Source organism: Phaethon aethereus (assembly GCF_964289735.1).
Source record: "Phaethon aethereus genome assembly, chromosome: 2".
NCBI lineage: Eukaryota > Metazoa > Chordata > Aves > Phaethontiformes > Phaethontidae > Phaethon > Phaethon aethereus.
Window position 1 is genome coordinate 148,211,019 of NC_138582.1, and position 26,174 is coordinate 148,237,192.

Genomic DNA, 26,174 nt, shown 5'->3' on the forward strand with positions numbered 1-26,174 from the left:
AGTGACAAAACAGTCTACAATACTTAAGATTCTAATTTTGATCACCAATCCCTGTTTGACTTGGAAAACAGCATAGCCTATGATAATTAACTGAAGTAAGACATCACTGAGAAAATGGTATCAACAATATCCCTTATTTCAAATTTGGAGACATCCTTCAAACGCTGCACACGAGTAAATACTCCTTTGCTTAACAATACTACAATTGGACGCTAAATGAGGTAGAATTCCACTTGACGTATTCGCTGGTTTTGGATGAATCAGTTCAGAACTGTCATTTTTTTAATAAATGAAGGGACAGTTAGTTACAGTCAATACACCAACGTCCTGCAAACTACATAATCCTCTTTAACCCTAAGTTAAGTTAAAGAAATTCAATAGAGATTGAAAAGGAAGCAAAGAAAAACCAAAAACCCTTTTGAAATTAAGAGTATTAATGCTGTTTCAAAAGTAGGATTTGTAAAGCACAAAATTTCTCAATTAAAAACCTTAAATTAAGAAATTATCATAACAGAGAGAAACAATATAAACTAAGTTGCACTTCAGTTACTTTCAGATGTTCACAGATAAACACATAAAGTAACTTTCACATCTTGAATATATTACATTCAGAATATATTTACTTAATAGTAGTTTTATCATTTTTATTTAGGGCTATTTATTTTAAATGGAAGACAGTGATAGCATAAAAAAAGAACAATAAAACTGCAACATTCACTATAGCAAGCCACTTTGGGACTTCAAAGTTTTATAACCATCTACATAACTTGCATTAAGCATTATTTTAGTAAAAACATAAGCTTCTAACTAGCTATATTAAAACTGATGCAATAAAGTTCTCTAAATTTACTCTGTAAGATGCATTTTAAAATTTTAGTATATATCTGGTTTAATACAGTATTATTCTTAGTTTTAATTTGAAATTGAACAAACTTCAAAAGTTCTTTAATATCTCCAGTTGTTCACAGTGAAGCTTTTAGTAATACTGTCAAAGAAGCCCACAACACCTTAATGAAAGAAAAATTTTATTGATGCAGAAAACAGCTTACCTTACAATATCTCAGAGATTCCATCAATGTCAAAAAGCCTACTGTTGCCTGTTTATGTATACCAAGAAGTTCTGTTCAAAACAAAACACAAAATTTATTCAAGAAATATCTCCAAAGCTTCTTTCAAGACATTTTTCTTACGTTCAAAATTGGTCAAGTGACAACAATTTTTAAAGTCGCGCAGTTTTAGCAGCAATGGCAAATCATCAAGGGTTTAATACCCTCTCTATAAAATAAGAAGAGCCAAGTGGATGGTTTTAAAAGTTTACTGTTGATAGCATCTTCAAAATTTGTTGGATTTAGTAGGAGATGAAGTACTTGTGACTTACACCAAAATTATTCTCAGAAAAATTTAAGAAGAGCTGTCTTGAAGCTGTATATATGCATATATGTAGTTTTCTCCCCCCGCCCCCCCCCTTTTTTTTTAAAGAGTTCCCTGGCTGTATTTATCTTGATCATTTCACATTCTGAATAATAAAACATAATTTTGCAAATAATACTTTTGTTAGCAGGAAAGAAGGCATTACATCAATTTGATTTTCTGTACTTAATGTATCATATAGCTCTCAAACACACACAGCTGTCAGGAACAGCTGAAATATTTATGTACTACTGACTGGAAGAGCACTTACAGAGCCTTATTGGAGGCTCTCTTACAAAGAATGAGAAAGTACTTCAAAATTCAAGCTTAGAAACTAGTTATAACCATAAAGATTGGAAGAAGCTTTGGGCTTACATATACACCATCTCAACAGCACAAGTACTTGAAAGAGCTCTGCTAGGTCCCCATTGTCTAAACAAAGAGCAGCACATACCTGATCCTGCAAATACACATGGGAATATACACCATGATCAGTTTAACAAGGTCTGTTATTTTCTTTTTTCAGAGAACATTGACTTTTGTATTTGAAAGTTCCTTCTAAAATACTAATCCTCAACTATATTTTTAACATTGATCATTCATGTACAACAGCATAGAACTAGGACATCTTTATCCATGGGCTAAAGCCTCAGGACCATTAGCAAGTGAAAGAAACTGTTCTAAATTTAAAAGACTTCTGCATTTCCAGAAATCAACTCTGCATTTCATTGCAACTCACAGCAACACATATATTAAAAGGCTCTCTTTGCAGTGCAGAATGCTTTGATCTGAAGCTTTCAAGGATTATCTTCAACTTGCTTAGAATTAAAACATTCGGGGGTGCGTAGATAATACTTTGCAGAACCCCATTACTTCACTGACTTATAGCTGTGTTGCTGTACATTGCCATATGCTGAGACAATTCATCCTTTCTTTGAGCCGAGGGCAAGAGAGCTAGTCCAATTAAAAAGCTAGTGAAGGATCCTTCAAACTAGGGAATAGCTATTGTTCAGAAATAGCACATTTATATGTGCAATGAATGGGCATGAATGGCAGAAGTAAGCAACAGTACATTAAAGAAATAATTTTAACACGTCACACGTATTTCTTAAAAAAACATTAACAAAAATCAATGAAAAGTTCAGTCTGCTAAATAAAGGCTTCAGATTTAGGAGCTGATGCTTGGAACAGAACAGCAAAGGCACATATAAATAATATTTACTATTCAGAAAATGATTCAGAAAAAAAAAATCAGATTATTAAGTATTTTGTTCCCCTGACAAACAACTAGATGAGAACTCTGACTGATAACTAGAGAGAACTGGGATCCTGGCTATGACAGTAGCTGCAGAGTGTGAATATCCTGAACAGCTAGTAGTCAGGCAGTGTACTGAAAGCTATTAGGTTAACTTTAGCCTGTAGTCACTGGTCTACCCATGCCTCCTTCAGAATTAGTCAACAGAGAAGAGACACAAAAGCAAAAATCACTCTCGGACTAGTTACGAGGAAACAAGGCAGACTACCTGCCTTAAATCAAAGTTCATCCTTGTGAATATCCTCACCTCACTGAAAGAAAAAAAAACCCTGGAAGAGATCTAATAACAGCAAAAATCATCTAAGAAAATGAGTATGTATGCCTCTTGTAAGAAAGTTAGTTTCTCCTTTTTTTACAGCACTTTGCAAAAGCCTTCAAATTTTTAAAAAAGGGAGAAAACCGGAGTTTTAAAAAAAGTCAGGCCAAAACTAATGATGGTTTTAAAATGTCATGATATTGTTGCCAACCGTATCGGAATACCACCACCTAGTGACAACATGAAACATCACAAGTTCTTGGCACTATAAAAAGCAACTACAGCATTATTTGTGTACATATTAAATCGCTATACTTCACGTAAGAATGACAGTCTCTAAAAAAGGAGAAAAAAAAATCTACCCTCCCGTATCTTCCTACTGTGGATAACCGCGGCAAGAGAAGAGGTTAGAATAAGGAGAAACGTTTAAAGGGGAATATGTAGGTAGTCAAAGAAGAAGAATCATTTCACTGGTATTTGTGCCAGTGGTGGCCAAGAACAATTCCAGTTAATAACCCCTGCCCTATTTGGAAAATATGCAATACTGTGAGAGTCAGAGCTCTGAGTATAATCTGCAAATTAGCTGGTAATTCTTCAACTTTCTAATTCAGTATGTTCTTTGTCACTGATAAAATTACTGACACTAACTTTAAAACAACTTTAATTATTTACTTATTAATTAAAAATTGCTTATCTAAACAGTTGAACAAGAGGTAAAGTGGCTTCACATAACTTCTGAATAAAAATGTAAGGCGAGTGCCACTCTGAAAATTCAATTTAGTAAATGTGTTTACTTATGATAATAGCATCACCTATCTAGCATTTTTCCTGTTCCTGCATTGCAGCTGAAACGTCTCACTGTTGTTGCGTTGCTACCCCTGCGAATAGCCATGAACCACATCATATCCACTGCTTTCTGCAGCTCTTTGGCACTACCTTTCCCCCATGCCCAGGGATGCCTTTCCTGCACCTCAGATAGAGAAGTTCACCTACTGATTACAGATACCTAATCACAGAAGTACCTGAAATCTCTTTCCATTATGTTTAGACACGGAAAAATCAAGCAGCACTGGCAATCAGCTCTGTACAATACTAATGTCAAACCTTCCAACTTGTATTCACTTGACCAGAGGAATTTAAAGCAAGTGACCAGTAACCAAACCAGAAAAACACACATAAAGCCAACTTCAGAAAATAGTAAGCAAACACATCCAGTTATTGTTATTTTGACACCTGCAACCCTTCTACATGAGAAACTCATAGTATTGGCAAAATGGAAGCTGAAACTACAGCCAAAGACAGTCAAAATACAGGAGAAAATATTAAAGGACAAAAGAAAAGATGACAAAAAGGATTGATAGATAAAGGAAATGTGACAATGTCTCCAAAGACTTAAAAAGACTGTCCTGGTTTCAGGCAGGATAGAGCTGGTTTTCTTCACAGAAGCTAGCATGAGGATGTGTTTTGGATTTGGGATGAGAAAATGTTGATAATGTGCTGATGTTTTGGGTTGTTGCTGAGCAGTCAAGGTCAGTCCAGCTTCTTGTGCTGGCCTGCTAGCAAGCAGGCTGGGGGTGAACAGGAAGCTGGGAGGGGACACAGCCAGGACAGCTGACCCAGGCTGGCCAAAGAGATATTCCCTACCATACAACATCATGCCCAGTACATAAACTGGAGTTAGCTGGGGGGTGGAAATTGCTGCTTGGGGACGGGCTATCGATCACCAGGTGGTGAGCAATTGCTGTATTGGGCATCACTTGTTCTTGTACATTCCTTTGTCGGTATTATTATTGTTATCATTGTTGATTCCTTCTCTCTTGCTGCCCTATTAAACTGTTTTTATCTCAACCCACGAGTTTTTTGCCAATTCTCTCCCCCATCCCACTGGGGGAGGGGGGAGTGAGTGAGCAGCTGCGTGGTGCTTAGTTGCCGGCTGGGGCTAAACCACGCCAAATACAAATGCGGGAATGAACTGCAAGATTTCAAAAAAAGAGATATTAAATTGCAGAACAGCAAATTATCCCAATGTAAAGGAAAGTTGCAAGAACAATTCAGATTGATTAATCATAATCTAAAAATTCAGATTGATAAATCATAATCTAAAAATCAAAACGAGAAAATTAAAAATACTGAAAAGAACATACCGATAAAACCAGGAAGGCTAATTACTACAAATTTCAGTTAGAAGATGGGGGGGATAAATTACAACATTGTATACATGCAGCATGAATCAGCGTAGGAACTCACTGATAACAAAAAAGAAAATGATACGAAGAAAATACAAGTATTCAAAGCCATCTTTGCTCCTATTCATGAAAAGGTAAATGATATCATATACTCCAGAAGATTAACAATGAGATAATGGTGTCAGCCATCAAAAAAGAACAAAATTGGCTAAAAAAACGGTAAATAAGACCGACACGTTCAAGCTTGCAGATCCTAATGAAATTCACTATATAAAACCTAAGTAGCTAGCCAAAATAAGTCTCTGAATCATTAATGACTACCTTGTGTATCAAAGATAAAGGAGGTGTCAGGAAACTAGGAAAGGGAAAACTGGGTACTTACCCTAACAAAAACAACAACAAAAAAAGCTGCAGGAAAAACCCAAGAGAAAGGATGATTTTCACCTCCAAAGGGTCTTGAAACAAATTAGAAATCAATTTGCATGCACTAGGAAGGACCAAAAAAAAAAAAAAAGCATCCAGTATAGGCTCATCAATAATAGACTGCAGCAATCCAATCTAAATGTCCTGGTAAGAATTACATCAAATAGGGGTGAGAAGAGTTAGATACAATATCCAAATAACATTCTCGTAAGTCTGATATTGAAGTACCACCTGTATGGAATCAGAGTCAAGTGGAAGTCTAAAAAGTCTCAAAGGAGATTATACTACTTGTTCATTGTCAAACCAGAGCATTTCAATTCAGGTCTTGCATGGTTTTATCTTGAACCTCAGTTCAACTCTCTACTTTCAGTGATGACTTAGATGATGGAAAATCTTGTAAAAAACATGCTGATGAACCTGAGACGGACTTTGTAGCAGTGGCAGAGAGGATGTGAACACTTTCAGAATTCAAAGTGTTCCTGCTTTCAGATCACCTTCTCTGTTTGTAAAATAAAACGCAAAAGCACCCTAATCATCTTGGTGGCCCTCCACTGGACTCATTCTAGTATGTCAATGTCTTCCATGTACTGGGGAGCCCAAAACTGGACATACCACTCCAGAAGTCGTCCCACAAGTGCCAGATAGAGGGAAAGAATCACCACTTCCCTCCACCTGCTAGCCACCCTCGTCCTACTGTAGCCCACAAAGCAGCTGGTGGCCTTTGCCAGAATGACACGCTGATGACTCAGGTGCAACTCGCTGTCCACAAGCACTTCAGGTCCATTTCTACAACGCTCCTTCCTAGGCAGTCAGTGCTGCCCTGTGCTGCTGCATGGGCTCATTCCATCCCAGATGCAGGACTTTGGTGAACTTCATGAGGTTCCTCTCAGTCCATTTCTCTAGCCTGATGTGGCTGCTCTGAATAGTGACCCTGTCTCCAGTGTATTGACCAACCTTCCCAACTTGCAGAGGCTGCACTCCCATCCATCATTCAGGTCATCAGGTACCTTATAATTTCAGGCTGTAGCTGACAATCCTGTATTCACTGACATTAGTGTCAGAGATTTTGTGCAAGTATGTTATTTCTATTTGAAGACTGCTTAAATCTAAGGCCAGTAAACAAGGAGGCTATCAAAACAGAAATAGAGCATATTCCAAATCTGTAGGTCAGCATCTTATAGTACATAGAAAGTATGAACAAGCATAAACTAGAACCAACTTACTCATTCCTGAACATTCTCTGTCTCCATCCCACACATTAGAAACAGCATGCCCCGTCAACAGGAGGTTAATCAAGCTTTGGCTATGTAACAGAAAGAAACAGCCTATTAAGAGAAATAACTCTTCAGATTTATTTCTGAAGAAGTGGTTATCTGTAACAAATACCCAGATACCTAAGCAGACATTCTCTAACTTTAACTACTGTGTATTTGTAATTCAGCAACGCTAATATGATCTCCATTCCTTCAACCAATAACTTGATATAAAAACGTAGCCCTGAATTTGAGAATTATTCCTCTGACAATTCATCAGTAACAGAAGCATTACCTCAGAACTGATGCACTAAATGTCAGCAGTGAAAAAGGCACACTATGTTAAGTGTTGCTTTTAGCTATTATAAAGTTATAATTGAATCTTTGTTGTAATGTCAATTTAATTTCTAAAAGAATGATTGGTTACAGAAACATAAAAAATTAGCCCACTAATCTACTTTAAGTGGTAGCAACCATATTTTGCAGCTTACCTTCCATGACCGTAAACAGGATCTATCAATGGCTCAGTTGCATCTTCAATTTCATTTTTTATGTTTTCAATGCCCTGCAGAAAAATTACAAACATTTTTGCTCTCTTAAGGAATGAATTGCAACATTAACGACAAGGGAATGGAACACTAAAATGTTAGGAGGCTGATGTTCTTATATGAATTGATACCTAACCACGCTTCTTTCTCTTGATAGAGATGCTAGGGATATACAAGGAAGGGTATTTCCAAAATCTGTAATTCTCCCAGATCAGAGGGGAGGAAAAAAAACCCAACAAAACCAATGAGCTTTTCAAGTTTTTATGCTGGAAATGTAGTGCAACATGAATGATACCATTCCATCCATTTATCTAGATTTGACTTAGTTTATCAGTTTAGTGTTCACCTTCTACAGAACAAGGGTTACACAATCAAACCTTCTCTTAATAAACAAACAAAACACACACACACAAAAACGTATCAACCCACAAACCTTTGTCAGTATTACAGAATACAGAAAGAGCAATACTCCAAATCTGTTTGTCCATACTGAATATTGATCCCAAACTGCATCCTTCAGTTCAGGAAAGCTTTTGAATGCTCGTTTGCTAAAGACAAAAAAACCCAACAGAAAAGGAGAATGTATTTAGGTGAAGCATTGGAATAGTGTCACAAAGCACGAACAAGATCTACTAATATCTAACATGAAAATGTCCAAGTAAAAGCAGAGTAAATCTGGTGTTATATACAGAATGATAGAGCAGCTGTTCTGGAGTTACTATATGTGATGACATAGAGTCATTAGTATTTACCCATCAGAAGAAGATAAATAATTCTGGAGCAACGTGCAAAAAAGAACATAGATTTTATATGCAAACACTAATCATATAGTTACATATATTTGTGAAAGAGCTGAGTGGCTTGAACTAGTAGTTCTACAAAGCAGCTACTGAAATTGAGAATAGACTGTATGTCACCAAAATAACGTTTGCATTATAGAGTGTTCTGAAAGACAATCAGTCCATAAACAGGGGCGAAAAATAACTTCCACTTAACCAGGTAAGACTATCTTTCAGGCTTTCAAAGTACATTATTACATTTCCCATGAGACTTTGATTTTGTTAAACTCTAGTTTTGGAAAAAGGAAAATGTTCAAAACCATAAGTGGTACAGTCACATTTGAGAAACTATCTGGTTTTATAATAGGATTGCTGCCTGGATTATAAGGTAACACCAGGTGATCATATGTTTAAAAAGAAAAAAAAAGTAAAATAAAAACAGATGAAAGGAAGAGATCCATCAAGATTCCAGTGAAATTATATATGTTCTATTGCTTGGGATATTTAGAGCTAAATAGTGCTTTTCAGAACATAAACATTAGTTTTTATTGAGTAATTCAACCTAGATCACGCTCTCTGCTTACCTTACACAAACAGATATATTATTTTCTTTTTGATTTATTGAAGACTTTTAGTAAGTCTTGTTTAAAAAAAGAAATATCTGCAAAAATATATCCATAGATTGGTTTACTCTGGCTAACACTTGCGATTTTTAAACTACCTTTCATTATCAATAGAGTATACAAGGCATACAAGGTATGCAAAGCAAAGTCAGTTCTGAAATACATCACTCAGCTCACTCTAAAGGTGTATGCCGGAGCATTCATTTCCAGTGAGAAAGACTGAGAAAAACTGAAGTGGGATCCACAACTCCAGAGATCAAGGCGCGGGGGGGGGGGGGGGGGAGAGGAGGGGGCAGGGGGAGAATTATTGGAAATGATACCTGTTTTGATCAGGTAAGGTTACAAAACTTTTATATTCTCCTTTTGCTTCTTCCCGCATATGACAATGGGTTTAAAGAACAAACTGTAATTACTAGTGATACAATAAGCAGTACTTATTTCAGTTCTAATCAGAAACATTTTCCATCCCAAGTGTTTTTTGAAATTGTTTAGCTATTTATTTCCTCTTTGGGATTTATTTGTATAACAATTACAACTGTTCACTGTGAAAAATAAAAGGTTGTTACCTTTAAAGATAAACTCACTAGAACTGTAAGCTCTGTATTTACACCCCAAAAAGAGAACAGTGTTTAAATATGAAACAAAAATCAGTGTTGTATGTGAAACATTTTTATAAATGTTTCTTACGTTGTCTCAAATCAGGAAAAATACTAGAAGACAATTTTTTTCAGTGTATATATCACAAGTATGGCAGATAGAATCACCTGTGAAGACTGTGTATAAAAAATTGAGGATTAACATCTTTAACTTAAATGTGACTCTTAATTAGCTGTGTTCAGATATGAACAAGTTAATTGGCCAGTTTCACACATTACATTGCTCCAGTTTTATTTTAAAGCCTAACGCTTAAGCACAAAATAATATTCAATTTTAAATGGTAAAATGCAGAGGAAGAACCCCCCAAACTCCCATACCAAAACCTGAAATCCAAGTTTAACCTGATGTGTAATACACAAAAAGTTCCTCAACATATCCCTTTCAGGGCTGTGAATATTAGTGTAACTTGAAAATATTTTATTTTAAATGTTCCAACATATTACTTACTGAATTAATGCATGAAATCGCTCAAAGCCAAGCTCTTCGACAGCCAAGGCAGCTATACACAAGAGACACTTTTCAGCACTACACATGGCAAAAAAATGACACAAGATACACACAGCAAGCTAGTATACTTTCAAGCTTTAATTATATTTTTAATTTTTAATCCTCCCTTGACATTTAATTTTTTTAACTGATTAGTAGAAACTAATTAACTGCAACATTAAGATTCCACCATAAAAATTAGTGAGAACATTTCTATTTGGACTAATCAATTTATTAAAAGCACAAAGACATTGGAGTGTGTAGACTTGAAAATATCTGTCAAATACTAAGCTGTTGATTTTGTACAAAATGCAGCTGTCACAAAGTTATCAAGCATATGCATACTATAGATATAAATTTGCAGATCAATAAGAAATATTATTTCCTAGAAAAGCAAGCATGATTATTTGCATCATTTTATCAATGTAAGTAAGCTGTATTTTTTCTTCAAATATACATTCCTGTTACTAAAATTTTGGGTTTTTTTCCCCTTTTAATGCTTATTTGTTACAAACAAATGAGTAGAATTATTCTACATAGTGTTACACATCCTGTTTTAAAATAAAATTTCATTGTTTAATTTTAATAATGGATAAATAGCCTTTGAAATAAGTGTCACGTCCAAGGCAGAAAAAAAATACAGCATTAGTGTCTTCCCAAGTTCAACACAGGCTTTATACCTTTGTTCCCCTCACAACATTTCCAAACCAAGGAGATGAAATGAACTTTTAAAATAAAATTTTCTTTTACCAACAGGAAATTATATAATTATCAAATTCTGTAGGCATTCAAATATTAAGATTTTAGCAGTCTTTAGTGCCCTCTGTGTCTGTAAGGACTTTATCTTCCTGCTAGTAGAATAATATACAAAACAGATAGACCTGCTTTCTGGTAAATGTCACTTAATGCTGAATATTTAAATAATGTCTGATCATCTAGCTACTGAATTTGACTGCATACAATTCATTAAAGACCTGAAGCCATTAGGGCTGATCAATTCTCCCCACAAGAATTCCAGAAAGGGCTTTTTATGCCCTGATTTTGAAAGATGCACTTGATTTGCCTACATGCAAACACAACTGATTCTGCAGCAATAGAATACTTTCATTTTCTACTTCAGAAATAAGGAAGCAGTAGTCTTAAGAGTGTTAATTTTTGTCTTTTGAAAAACTACAAAGAATTGCTGAAATTAGGTTACGAAGAGCAAAACTAGAATTAAGAAAGCGTATTTTTAAAACATTTTTAAAAATATGAAACAATGAATGTAAATTGCAGAAAATGCTACAGGAACTAACCCCCCTCCAAGAACATAAGTTTTTGTAAGCAGAAAGTTAGAGGGACTAAACCATATAAAGCAATCTTTGAACCTGGGAACTTGCACTACTTCAGCCAACACATGGCCAACAACAAGTCACTGGTATACACCACAAAAGCAGATGAAAAATGCTATCGCATTCAGTAAGTGTGCTTGAATCCACCTTTTGTTCACACAGTAGGATGATAGGCAGTTTCATTCTGTTACTACAGAATAAAGTGAAATGGTAAGAGAACTACTATTTGAAACAAAGGGAAAGAAGTAGAAATCCTAAAGAGAAATGTAACTATATATAACCCAAACAAGGCTAAATAAATACAGTGCTTAGTGGAGAGGAAAAGAACAAACAGCAGTAGAACATGAGCTGTATGAGAAATACAATTATATAGAAAGTCTTTAAAATGATACTGTATATGCTGTGTCTAATCATATTTCATGGTTTTATTACAAGTATATTCCCATATTCAATTCCCAAATAGCAGTAGCCTTGTTCCACATGGAACTGTATCTGTAATACTGCTCCCCACACATAACTCATCTCTTAAGTCCTACCAACTATGGCAATGCCTGTTTCTATTTTTATTGATCACAGCAACCAAGCAAGAAATACATTTATTCCTTTGCACTAGCAGTAACAGAACTCTGCATTAATAGCAATACCTTCTTCTCCACATCTTTGTCCCAAGCCTAACTAGGTAAGAAGCTGTTCTATAGCTAAAAAGTAGGACAGAAAAGAAAAAAAAACCCCTAACAAATATATCTTACATCAGGAAATGTATTGCATTATACATACAAGGTAAAATAGTGTTTGAACTGTAGAGTACATTCAAGAGGTGCATTCAGTGACTAGCAGGGAACATAGAATATGAACAATGAAAGAGATAAACGTTGCTCATGACAAAAGCAGACTGTTCATGGCAAATGTACCCTGCTCTTCCTAAGCACATTCCATGGTATTAAGGACAAGTCAGGCAGAACCGTAGACTTGTACAGCAATACAAAAAATGTAGATATGTAATAGAATGGATTAGTTCATTAAGTGTCAGCATTGGGAGTAATTATTAATCATGTATGTATTTGAAAAGACTTTCTGCTGAACATTTTCTACCAATAAAAGTTCTTTAGAAGGTGGCAATATATTATTAATACTTTTGCTGCCCTGTTTATTAACTAGGCTCTGCTTCACTTTTTCTTCAAAGGAAACTTCGTAATATGAGCAAGAGCTTCAGAGACAACTGGAAAATCCACACAAATTTGCAATTTCAGAGTTACAACTGCCTTATTATCTTGCAAAAGAAGATTTATTTTTTTTCTTTAAACAGAAAAGTTGTAGATACAACTTTCTTTATAAAAGTTTTAAATAATTAAAAAAAGAGCACTCACTTGGAACTCTTATGAGGTGATCTTCTGTTTTTTCAATTAAGTAACATTTTAATTATTATTGTTTGAGTGTTCTAAAGCACATGGAGCATTTGATAGAAGCAGATGAAGATGACTTGTAACATAAAGAGCTCCAGCACTAGCAATTGCTATAGCTAGCTGCGCATGTATAAATCTACTTGTACAATTCTTCGTAGTTAAGCCACAAACTGCTGGATATCATATTTCCTCTGTCAAAAGATGGCACCTTTATAAGCATGTTCTCATGTGAAGAGTTTTTCACACTTCTTAATGGACACATTGGGATCAAAAACTAAAAGAAAAAGCAGCTTATCTTTTAAAACGTTAGATGTGTCCTATTAAAAGATTAAGAAATACACAGCTCAATGATAATGTGCACACAGATAAACCTTCCATGCCACTGGCTCCGCATTAGTTAGATATGACTGGATGCTGTATCTTAGTGCAACAGATGATGTTCACTGGATCCTTGATGTCAGTAATTAATGAAGAAATCAAGACATTTGCAAAAAGCAGGTAACCAAAAAATTCTAACCTATGAAAAAATTCTGTTCATCTACTAGAAGGTGATTTGATTAAACTGGTACTGTATAGAATCAAAGGGAAAAAGCCTACTTCTCCATAACAGGGGAACCAGAATATTTTAGAACAGATAAAGCTTTGCAGAATTTCCTAGACAAGTTCTGAAATAAAGCAACGAGTGACAAGTTAAAATATTTCTCCAGTGTTAGGAAGCATGTAGATTTTTCCAGATTAAAGACATATCAGGTCCCAATAAATTATGAAATAAAATTGAAAAGATTATGGAAATTTCTCAAATTCAAGAGAAACACATATGTTGGAACTCCAGTGATAGACAGCAGATTCCTTTTGACAAAAAGGAACAATGCCTCTAATTACAACAGACAAAAATCCGTCTATTGCTAATAGAATCACAAAGATGAAAACTCCATCTGTTTAACAAAAGAAAAGCAGTGGCCCCTCAAAAACAACGTAATACTTCACTAAGTGGTGGGTAATTCAGTATAGAAATACATCTTACAAGGTTGTTCTTCTTGACGACTAGATTCTGCAGGACTTCCAGAAATACTAGCAGTTTCTTCAGTTGTTTTTCCTCTTATCCACGTTGCCAGAGAGTATGACTCAGAATTATCAGAGCAAGCCATTTCCAAAATATCACATAATGTATGACAGAGAAGGTTCTTCTGCTCCTCTTCTGAAAGATCAGAAACCTAGATGAGTTCAATTGCTGCTAATCAGTATCTTATATAAGCTACTAGTATCATTTTTCTCAAGCTACTACTATCTTTTTTATACATTAATGTTATCCAAGTAAGCGAGTTTATTACTTTTATCTTCTTAATTATTAATGTTAATTGCTGTTTGACTATACTGTATCGAAGAATTATAAAGCTGTGTTTTAATATGATTTCTAATCCATTCCCTTTCCTAATAATAGATATCAATCAAATATTTATGAAACACAGAAGTACTATGGACAGGCACAGACCTCACAAATGGGAGTTTAGAGACATGCAGTATACATTCTGCCTTATAAAATGGCATGGGAGCACACTTAAACAAAAAGAAAGTGTAAAATATTTTAGTTTCTTTGTACTAGGGCATGCTTCGCAAATAATGAAAATGGAAAAAATAAAGAGAAATAAAGGTCTCAGTACCTGGACAGTCTCTCCAAGAAGACTTTTCACTGGTAAAAAGCCTCTTCAAAAGGAATGCCTATGTTATCAAAGCATAACATAATATTAAAATACAAGACAACAACAACTTTTACATTATGTCACAAACTCTATACCAAAGCATTTTTGCATGTTATTAGAAGGGTTTCGGGCTGCTCATCATTCAGTAAGAGACCCTGAACCTGTGCTGTTTACTGATTTTTCCCATTCAAACTAACTACAAAGCTGGCCTCATAACTATGTTCAACATTATTGAGTTTGAACCTCAAGCATGCTTCAAATACACAGAGCACATATCTACATCATTGTGTCCAGACTCACAGGACTGCAGTAATGGAGGCACAAGTATTTTGCAATATAACTGACGGGTAGTACAAGACAACTCTAGTCACTCAGACAAACCCCTTTAGTAGTTAAAAAGCCCACCTCTGTGCTGGTTTTGTCTGGGATAGAGTTAATTTTCTTCATAGTAGCTAGTATGGGGCTATGTTTTGGATTGTGCTGAAAATGGTGTTGATAACACAGGGATGTTTTCATTGCTGCTGAGCAGTGCTTACACAGAATCAAGGCCTTTTCTGCTTCTCACCCCACCCCACCACTGAGTGTGTTGGGAGTGCACAAGAAGTTAGGAGGGGGCACAGCTGGGACAGCTGACCCCAAATGACCAAAGGGATATTCCATACCCCTTCCATATCCAGCATATAAAGCTCGGGGAAGAAGAAGGAAAGAGGAGACGTTTGGGGTTATGGTATCTCTCTTCCCCAGTAACTGTTAGGTGTGATGGAGCCCTGCTTTCCTAGAGATGGCCTAACACCTGCCTGCCGATGGGAAGAGGTGAATGAATTCCTTGTTTTGCTTTGCTTGCGTGCGTGGCTTTTGCTTTACCTGTTAAACTGTCTTTATTTCAACCCACGAGTTTTCTCACTTTTACTCTTCTGATTCTCTCCCCCATCCCACTGGGGAGGAGTGAGCAAGTGGCTGCACGGTGCTTAGTTTTTGGCTGGGGTTAAACCATGACACTCTTTTAACCATTGCAAGTCATAACTCGCAGATCAGATTAAAGAAAACCTATGCATCTCCATATCCCTGCTTTGTTTTCCATCAACACTAATGTTGCAAATAAAGATATGCTGTAAGATACAGAGGAGAAACAATGAAATGGCAAACTTTGGGAAGCAGACTCTTGGTCTTTCTAATTACTCTGTTAGATGCTGTTTCAGGTATTTGCAGCACTTTAAAAATAGCTGCTTCAGCTTCCACTTCTTCCATGACAGACCCACCCTGTTCTGTCACAGGTCTGTCGCACACCTTTTTCAGTAATTCACAGCAGCGGTAGGCACAGCAAGATCTGTTTGATCCCTTCCTCCTTCCCTAGCTGGAACTCAACTCACTTTTAAACATGATTTAACTACTCAATTTCAAGGAAGTTGAACTACATATAAATCTGGAAAAAACACTGTCTATAAGAACATTTGATAGGATAGAGAATTGGCACTGCCTTTAAGAAGCTTGCTGGTCCTATTCTTTACTCTTTCCACTCCCCCCAAATAAAAGACTTGTAATTCTAACATCAGAGACCAGACACTCTGCATCTTATTTTAAGACCACAGAACTAGGCAGAGCCATGTTACAGAGTACAATTCATAATAAAATATTTTTCTATTGATTGTTTACAACCTAAACAAGTGGTGCTCCTTCCTGTGGTACAAGTCTTTCGGTAGGACCAGCATTTAAAGCGTCTTGAAGTAACCATAACAGAGGTTTTATGACTGTCACAATTACACACACCAGAGACACAAACAATTTCATGATGTCAGTTCTCTGACACAGATACCTTCCAGTTCATAATCAGATTAAGTCCCTACTACATGACTTTAATATGTCCCCTATCAGTGGACAAGGCCTCAACTCAGACCTAGATATAGCTGCAGAATTTGACCTGTGTGTGAGAGGAGACAAGAGCAGGTTACTAGAAAAAGTAATCTGGCCCATGACTCAGTGTCTGCCTGTCTCTACAGGGTGCTCCTAAGAGAATGAAGAGCAATCACAGATTAAACTGCTCTAGCAGAACGGATCCAGCCTACAGGTCATATATCCACACAGCAGTCAGAATTGCCCCAGAAACAGCATTTCAAAGAATATGCACATAGCCTTCAAGATACAGTGGACAAAGAATATGCACATAGCCTTCAAGATACAGTGGCGAAAGAAAACAAAAAAAATCACAATCACAGTTGGCTGAGTATGAAAGCAAGTGAAATCCTAAGCACATATCCAGAACAAAACATATTCACCTGACATACTTCAATTATTCTACTAACTAGTATTTTCAAAGTATAACATTTCTCCTTTTCTTACATAACAAACCTTGTTAGGTTTGAAAATCAATTACTTCAAATATTTCTAATACAGTTTGCTAAAGCATCCATTGTGACACAGATACTACCCTTCTTAAGGACAGGGAATTTGAGAGATGAGAAAGGATTAGGATTACATTTATATCTGACCTTTTACTTCTCCCCTTTATCCTGCATCCCCCACTTTAAAGTTACCTCTGCTTGGATCAACCTGCTGCACTTCCTCAAACAAATCCACTTCTGCAAAATTATAGTTTAAAATCAGCCCATCTCTGCCTTTTTACTGAGGTTTTTTGTCTCCTCCACACTATAATTATGAAATCAAAATACAACTGATCTGCAATTTTAAAAATATTTTCGTTCCACATATACAGATAAAAGAACAAATTTGAGGCTTGCTAATTTTAAACCATTCCTATAATAAATGCATCTTACCTGTACAGGTGCAATCACTGCACAAGGGCCACCTTCAAATTGTTCTAATGCAGTTGATTCAGACTCGCTAAAGACAAATCCTGTTAAATGAAAAAAGACTGTATTTAATGAAATATGCAAACAAGGACATGTTTATGTATACTCCTTCCCTAACAGAAATGACACTTGATTTATTCACCTTTAAAGATTAGCTAAGTTTTCAAAATTCTTTCCCCTGACAATGCAACAGAATGTGGTTAAAATATCTGAAGAAAAAAGTCACAAATACAGGTGAGAGCCCAGAAATTAATTATTTATCTCAGCAATGAAGTCATGACCACAAAGGGCCAACAGGCAGGGTTTTAAACAAAACTATTTTTAACAGTGAAACTGTCACTAGAGCACGGGTGGCTGGATACTTAAACCATAGTTTTTATTTTATTATGGCTTATTTCTTATAAATCAATTAAAATTTGTTTGTAAGTCTCACATGTAAAAAAATATTTTGTCTCACATCTAAAAAAAAAGTCATCTTTGGACCTTCACTGGACATGTGTAATACATTTCTGTTCCCTATGAAGGGCAAAGTATGCCTCCCACTGATCTCATTTTTAGCCTATAAGTGCTTCCTATTAAGACTGCAATACGCTGAGTAACTCAAACATTCACTTGTAACCACTGAAGCAAACCTCCTAATGGTGTTCTTTCGCAGAAGACACACTATATTTACTGAGATGCAAGATCACCTTTACCCCTCTAATGTATTTGTATTTCAGAATTGTCTTACAGTCACATAATAGAGCAAACACTGGAGCAGTTACTGCAAAATTGTTTGTTACCATCTTGCCCTTAAACTTGTCTTCAAGATACGGTGATTCATAGCTTGCATTTTTCATAGATCAATGCATATACATGGACAATTACCTTGATGAAGCTGACACATGGCAACTTATTCAGAGTGAGTGATATTTTGCATTATTCTTCTAAGTGCTGATAAGATTGTCCTGAAGTACTGTAGTTCAACGTAATCTAAAAACCATGCAACTGTAATCAGCAACTAACCAGCAAGCACAAGCAAATGGGGGCAGGGAGAAAGGGGATACAAATGCATATTTTTGCAGCAGTACCAGTCTCAGCAGAAAGAATATTCCATGCTTCTTTCCCACAATTTCTCCTTTTCCCAATTCTGTATTATTACATGCTGCCATATCAAAAGCATCCTTAAACCCTGGATGTGAATTTGAACTGGAGAAATGCATCTTCCACACTACTGCATGACAGGTACATCATCCCAAGCAGCACAAGAGAGGACTATTGCATGTTTTGTAGGACTACTGCATGTTTTGTAGGCCGTATTTCATTCAGAAATGATAGTTGTTCAACAACATGAAATTTTTTTGTAAGATGGATCAATGTAGCCATAGTTCTTAAAAAAATGGGGTTTCCCCTGTATCTGATAGAAGGCTCCAGGTTTTTTTTAACGGAATGTGCAAATGTGCATTGCAAAGATGTATTTTATATCCAAAACCCAGATGCATGTCAAGCCTACATACTTAGATCCAGCATCACCTAATGTAGCAATGAAGCTCCATTAATCCATACTTCAACCAAAGTTTGCACTAGTGTCATTTCACTCCCCTTTTAACATGCCCTCAGAAGAAATATCACCACTCCTTTAAATTTTCTGAATTAGTTTGTGCAGGCTTATCATATTAAAAGGTAAGTCTTCCTCTGCTTTGAAGCATTACTGCATGCCATCTAAGCACACTGCAACAATAGTTTTTTTTAGTTGTTTCAATGATTTAACCACTGCAGAAAAACAACATACTTGGAGCTGGTAGCATTAAACCACACTTAAGAAATCTTGAATTTGTTTCACATTCTTCAGGCTTCTTATAGAAAGCATGAACTGTCTCAGCTTAACCCTGCCCTATTTTTCAAAATTGCTTCCTAAAAATAAAGAAAATCGAGTGTGATCCACCAGAGTGAACACAAATTTGAGACAGACAATACAAAATTGATATTACATAGAATCCGACAGAAAACAACCACAGGAAAAAAAACATACATGATACCCAAAGGAACACTTCATTTCTTTTTACCTCAGTGCTGCTTAATAAACATCAAGGTTCTAAAACCTGTTAAGCAAAAAAAATGGGCTTCAGGGATTTTGGTCTTGCTCTCTTTTTTAAAACTTCTACAAAGTCTGAAGTCAGCTCAGGTAAAATTTCAGAAAGCAGCAGTCCAAAGTCCACTGGGTTCAAGTCTACCTCCACCTGCAATTGCACCTACTTACCTTTTTTGCCCTCTACAATAATCACATCTTGGGCAATCTCTATAACCACCTATCAACCCCACGCTCTTCCTTATGATTCACAGGAATGGCCTGGCCACCCTTTAAGCTACCAACAAAGACTAGCATCTCTAATCCAGACTAATTTCTACTTACTCTTATTTTTAACCAGTCGTATCTACCATACACCTCTTTTCACTCAAGATAAATTTTCAAGAGCAAAATAGATGTAATGCAGCCAAAATAATCTTTTTTTTATTAATCTGCCTGCCTTTTATACATTAGTATAATCATCATCATTTATCTGTAAGAAACATAAAATAGTATAATTATAATTCATCTTCCTTGTCATTAATAACCCTATTAAATGCTCCATTGACCCCATTCTTTCAATACCACTACTGCTTTATTGCTTTAACCTTTCTGTTGCAGGGGGGAGTGGGATAGATCTAGATTCCTTTTGGTAATCAGTGTATCGCTCAATATTTTGACTTACGGTGACTACGATATTCCCAAATCTGTCTTTATATCCTTTGCCTGCTATTAATCACACAAAACTAAGTTTTATTCTCCTTATTTCCCCAAAACTTAGCATTTACCAAGGACCATGTTTCTTTTCTTCTACATAGTTTGCCAAAATGAATGTATGAATTAGGTACCTACTCTTTCATCTAATACTCCACATCATGGTCTGAAGCACTGCAAAAAAAATTCATTCTTTTATTACGACCATCCCACTGTTTTCCTGCATCTTTTTACTATTTGCCTATTTCTAAAGAAAAGTGGGGTTTTTTTACACCCAAGACACTCTAGACATTAGTAACATTGCCATTTTACAAAGGGTGCTGTATACCTTCAGTGCAACAACCAATTCTAGATGAATGAAAGAGATGAGGGGAGTAGCTAAACAGCATGCAACATTAACCACATTAGAGAAAAAAAACTTGCTCTATCTCTGATCGAATCTAGCTACAAAGATGCTGTGCTATTCATTTTCTTGTCCTGTTCTCTGCTGACCTGGCCTCTCACCAGGAAACTGTATTTCTTTTTCTCTTTTAGGATACAAGGACTGCCTGACAGAAACACTAGAAAAAACGATTACGGTTTATAACACGTCTTAATGTTTCATCCTTTCTCTACAGCTGGGTGTAGAATGATAGACGCACTTCGCGTACGGCTTTGGGGTTTCAAAGTGTATTGTTATAGTAAAATGAAACTTCTAAGATTTTCTGTGGAGAAAAAAACACCAAACCAAACAACTTTTTCCCACACACAAAAAGAAAGGAGCATTTTCTACAGCAATATCACAACAGAATTCCACTTAATGGGTTGTGGATAAAAAGCCAGGAAGTCCTGGAAGGGTTTGAGGAAAGTATCCAAGTTACTTGGTAGGCCACCACTATATTGGGCAACAAGCTGCCAGAAAACAAGGTAAGATTCCAGTGTCCATCTTTTTTCAAACCTTTGTAAAACAAAACAAAACAAAACAAACAAAAAAGAAAACATCTCTGTGAAACTTCTGAATTTTGACTGAAACTTCTGAATCTGCACCATGGTGAGAGCCTTCTGTGTAAGCACTCCTAAAGACCTTTTATTTTCTTTAAACCTGTCAGCCTTATCCAGAGTAAAGAATGGTCTCACTAGCACCATACCCTTTCTTAAAGTAAGGACAATGTTTTTTCAGATATTCCTTTTTAGGCCTGGGCGGCAGCAAAGAATTTTAGGGTTCACTAATTATTTAGATAATTGTGTTACAGAGCGTTTCAAATTCTTACTGCTCTATGTGTATGCCAACTACATTAGCCACCATGCCCATTAGCCAGAAAATACAATCTTAAACTAGCTTACATGTTCACACTCCATTTTTTCAAAGTGAATGGTATCTTCTATTCTCCTTCCAGTTTAACAGCACTGAAAGTGCTGTTACTTACACATAATGACAGACAGTCCCTCAAAAAAATGTATTTCTGCCCCAAAGCCTAACTTCTAATTCAGCAAGTTTCAGAAGAGGTTTTGCGTTTTTCAGAATGAATTGGTTATTTTAACACAACTCTGCATTATGGAAGTATAATGAAATAAACATTTAAATCTCATATACAACAACAAGGGATTTGACAGGTTGTCTAAAACAGCAAGATGTGGTTATTTTGTCTGTATCACAGCCAATCACAAGACAGCATCACCACCCCAAAATCAATATGCCCCTCCAAGGGAGGAAAGAAGAAAAAGTCCACCAGTATAAAATTGAGAAAAGAAATTGTCTCCTAGAGACGTCTGTTAGGTAGCTCTTTGCAGCAGCAGTTCCCTGCTCTTTTTCCAACAGCTACTGTTGTCTCACATTTAATAGTCATATGGCTTGTGTTGGCAAGAAAGACCACTTCTTTACTGGCAGAATTAGCAACATCTATTTAAACAGAAGCAGTATCTACTTAAACAGAAGCAACTTCTACTTAAACAGAAGCTCTATGTCAGTAGTCATGAGTACTTTTTTGTTTGAAGACCTCCATATTTTTTCCATATGATGTGCAAATTCCCGACAGAAGTTTTGGCTTCTAACTTCTTTCTTAATTTTTACAGATGCCTTAAAAGCAGTCCACAGACCATGACTTGAAGACCATTCACCAAGGTTTACTTTGCTCAGTGTGACCGGCATCAGTAAAGCAGAAGTTTCAAAAGCAGTTCCACCAAAAGATTTGAAGAGCCAATACTCATGGCTGGCTAGCAGCAACAAGTAGGCAGTGGTCGGCCAATAGGTCTAACTTCCTCCAGCTGTTTGCAGAATCCACACTTGTCTATACCCTAACTGTGAAACGAAAAATGCTTTTCTTCCTAACTGTTTGCACTGAGTAATATGGAAGTCAAAGACACGGAAAGCAGACAAATGCAAATATTGGACAAATCATAGTCATCAAAACATTAAAAAAATTACACAGATACCAATGACTATTTGTCCCTCATCACCCAAGTGAATTAAACATTATTAATTTAAACTCAGATGAAGATTTTTCAAATTACTACTTCTAGTTAAGACTTTGAAGAGTGGCAAGTGTACTCCTTTTGCTCAAAATATGTCTGCTTGTCTGGTAAAAATATTATTTCCTAGTAACCCTGACTTGATCATGGTCTAACATGACTAGAGCTCCAATGACTTAAAAACAATACTATAGGATCCAGCTCCTCAACCAAGGATGTAATAAAAGCCAATCTGGTGATGTTTAAACATACTAGACCAGAAACAGAGCTCCAGGCATGTAAAAAAACCAGGAAACCTGGAAAGAATAGGGGAGAAAGAAAAGGAAAGTTGTCAATCTACTCACCCAGCTCTCAACCTGGAAGCTGGAAGAGGATCCAGATAAAATGGGCTTTTTGCATTGTACGATATACATATACACGAACTGTAGTATTAATAGCTTCACGCTATGCCTTTGAAGTCAAATAGTCATTTGCAAAGACTGTCCCATACCTTTCTTTCCAAAGACCAGTGAGAAAACAGCTTAGGTAATTCTGAAAGGATGCTGTGCTCAAACCTGCCAGACGTTCATAGCTGTGTAGACCTGATACTGCACACCTTAGGGATGATCTGAAGAGCAACTTTAAGAATGGAATTTGTCTCTTGAATCAATTAATAAAATCCCTCCAAACACGGGTATGCTTCTTTCAGGGTTCAATCCTCCTTCTAACTCCTTCCCAAGTCATCATATCTATGCCAGGAAATACCGAAGTGCAGACAGAGCTTTTGTACTACACTCCTGTGTCCACTTTGAGGATTCTGGTAAACAGAATTCACAAGATTCAAACTGCAAATTCTGCTGCAATCACAAAGAAAAGATGTCTATACTACGCGCGCCCCCCCCCCCCCCCAAAAAAACAACTGAAACAACAGCTTTGCAGCAGTGCCTTTGTTAAGTCAGGAATCAAAACAATGTATTTGAAGCTGCCAATGCAGCAAACTGAGGGAATGATTGCCACTAACTTCAAACAGCATATCAGCATTAGCTAGGTCAGTTCTGTTAACTGCCCCCAGATCAGTCCATCTTCAATTTTCACCAAACAAATATGATGGCTAATGAGTTTGGTGCATGATGAGGATTCCTGGAACACTGCTATCTTTACTGAGAAACTCACTGGTTCAAGTCTTACATTCCTCCACACCCTCCCTACTCTCTGCTTTTCTTTCTAAATGTAAACTATAGTTCTCAACTTCCAAAGGTTTTGAGAAAGGACGAGACAACATTCAGAAAGTATCTGAAATAAATACCAGTGCTGGCACTACACTCTAAAAAAACCCCAAACCACAAAAAAACCCCAACACCAAACCAGTTGTTTAATCAAGCATCATTTATACTTTTTTGACTCTTTCTGCACATATGATGTGAAACAAGCATCTATCTTTTAAACTTTGAAGCATTTAGAAATAATAAAGCTTGATTTTTATGTGTTTTTTTTTTTTTAATCTTGATGACTCAAGTGTTGACAAGACTCCTTTGCAGTAGGTAAATCGTGCAGAACTTTTCAACAGAACAGAAACTGAAAGTTGGGTACATTTATTATGCTGCTGCACAACATAAGGGACTGAGACTGATTTTTTTGATTCCTAGCATGAGACCTCCAAACAACACACTAAGTTATTGTCACCTTTTTTTACAACACAAAATTGATGATATTAAAGAGGATATAGAGAAGGGAACAGATACACTACCCTTTATAGTTACAGGACTTTCCCTAAAGACAGATAGGAAATAATAGCTCCTTTCCAGGAGCCACAAAGAACACAAGAAGCCTCTTCCATCAACCTTTCACAGGATCACAAGTGTGGGGCATTACAACATATCAATCAATTCTGAAACTGTTAAAATTTCACATACAATCTTGAAAATGTCAACTTCTGTAATCTAACATTCCCAGCAAAAGAAATAATTAAGCTTTTTAACACGAATTCTTTTTTCTGACTTTGCAAAAACCTTGTACTGAAAAAGCAAAACTCTACCAAAACTTAATGAGATATTTCAGAAAGTAATTATATTTAAATAAAAATAATCAATTCATTAGGAAAAGTATAACGGCTTTACTAGGCCTGCTTAATTCTAGAACTTCAAAGGAATTTGGCATTTTTTCACCAAATATTTCTCACTGAATTATCGGAATACAGATTAACCTAGGGGAAAAAATATGGGAGTATGGTAATGCACTGTGTCCTGTGACAGGGTAGAAGCTGTACGGCTCCCACATCAACATCACACATACATCTACTGAAACCATGCAGATGACAAAACTCATATTAAAAAAAAAGGAAGAGCAAGAAACAGAGAACACTAAGAACTTAATTTTGTTTCAGCCAACTTTACCCTGAGACCCAAATGCATTAATTTAAAAAAAAAAAAATCTATAAATTCCACTATCATTTGTGAATTCTCTCCAGGAATTAGGGATGTTTTTCCCACAATCTTCATAATTATTACTAGAGTTCTTCAAAGCCCACAGGAAGTTATAGAGAAAGCTATTCGCTTCTTTCAGCCAGGACAGGAACACAGATTGATTTCTTGCATATAATTTTTATTGGTAAGTCTCTGTAATACACCTTGCAATTACAGTTTTGAAAGAATACCAGAAAGTGTCCATCAAGAAGAAACTATGGGCAGGTTGCATAATTTAAATATGGAAAAAACATCTTACAAAAACCCGAGGTTCCATGGTTATTGTTGCTTTATCTCTTGCCAGACGCTAAAGATGGTATGCACCTGCTTCCATCGCCAAAGAACCAGGTTAAAAAAACCCTGCAGGTCTGTCCCAAGCCTGTCCCCACTTTTGAGAAGTCTATTCGTGACTCCCATGTTCTTTGGAAAAAAAAAAAAAGGCAACTTACGTTCATGTTTCCACGAGCTATGTAAAATAATGGCGCAAGATACTGTTGAAATACGTTTCAGAAATACATCCCCTTTCCTACTCTTTTAAGACCCTTTGAAGATTTGTGGCAGAACACAACCAGGCTGCGAGAAATATTAATTAGCAAGTGAAACTGCTGCATCATTTTCCCCCGTGGGCCACACGCCGGGTTGCCGGTGACACAAGAACACGAACGCGAACAACCATCGCGGTCCCCGGCCGCAGACGCGCGGAGGGGCCCCTGCCCCACGGAGCGGCGCCTCCCTCCCCTCACAGACGCACGGACACGGACAGACAGGCGGAGCCCCGCGGGGGTGGCGGGGAGAGCGGTGGGTGTGTCCGGGCAGGTGGGCCGAAGGCAGCGGGGCGGGCCGAGGGGCAAGGAAGGACCCTGGGAGAGAAGGCCAGGCAGGCGCCCAGGCCGGGGAAGGGCCGGGCGGAGGAGCGGGGCCGGGGCACGGCGCACGTAGGTACCTTGCGCCCAGCGGCAGAAGATGGTGTCGGCCAGCCCGCGAGGCCCGGCCTTCTTGCCCCACACCAGGTGGACAAGCTCCTGGCCCGCCTCGGACATGACGGGGCGGCGGCGGCCCTGAGGCCGGGCGGGCGAGGCGTCTCCCGGCGGCGGAGGCGGCTGTGGCAGCCGCTGCCCCTGCGCAGGGGAGGGGCCGGGCCGCGCCGCGCCGCGCCGCGCCGGGCGGGCGGGAGGGAGGGCGGGGCCGGGCGGGGCGCTCGCTGGGCGCTCGCGGGGGGGCGGGGCCTCGCCGGACTCCTCGAAGAGCTGCGCATGCTTGGCGTCTTCCTTTCCGCTTCCCCAGCAGGCCCCGGTGCTTCCGTGGGCGCAGGAAGCAGGGCGGTGGGGCTAGGCATGTTGGCGGGCG

The 26,174-nt window shown here is 37.4% G+C and overlaps 1 protein-coding gene across 2 annotated transcripts in view; it reads right to left on the reverse strand.

Annotated features, from left to right (window-relative positions):
* The window catches only part of MINDY3 (MINDY lysine 48 deubiquitinase 3), a gene marked incomplete at both ends in the record, with an annotated part of 64,205 nt that extends 38,338 nt beyond the window's left edge, over nt 1–25,867 (reverse strand). The window contains 9 exons of one of the 2 annotated variants that reach the window (XM_081996401.1): nt 1,050–1,120; nt 6,814–6,893; nt 7,335–7,408; nt 7,825–7,939; nt 9,898–9,949; nt 13,695–13,868; nt 14,332–14,389; nt 17,142–17,221; nt 25,771–25,867. In XM_081996401.1, the coding sequence (XP_081852527.1) occupies nt 1,050–1,120; nt 6,814–6,893; nt 7,335–7,408; nt 7,825–7,939; nt 9,898–9,949; nt 13,695–13,868; nt 14,332–14,389; nt 17,142–17,221; nt 25,771–25,867 (801 nt within the window). Of the gene's footprint in view, nt 1–1,049; nt 1,121–6,813; nt 6,894–7,334; nt 7,409–7,824; nt 7,940–9,897; nt 9,976–13,687; nt 13,869–14,331; nt 14,390–17,141; nt 17,222–25,770 lie in introns of both variants that reach the window. The other variant, XM_081996400.1, reaches the window with a different exon arrangement.
* Between the last annotated feature and the right edge of the window lie 307 nt (nt 25,868–26,174).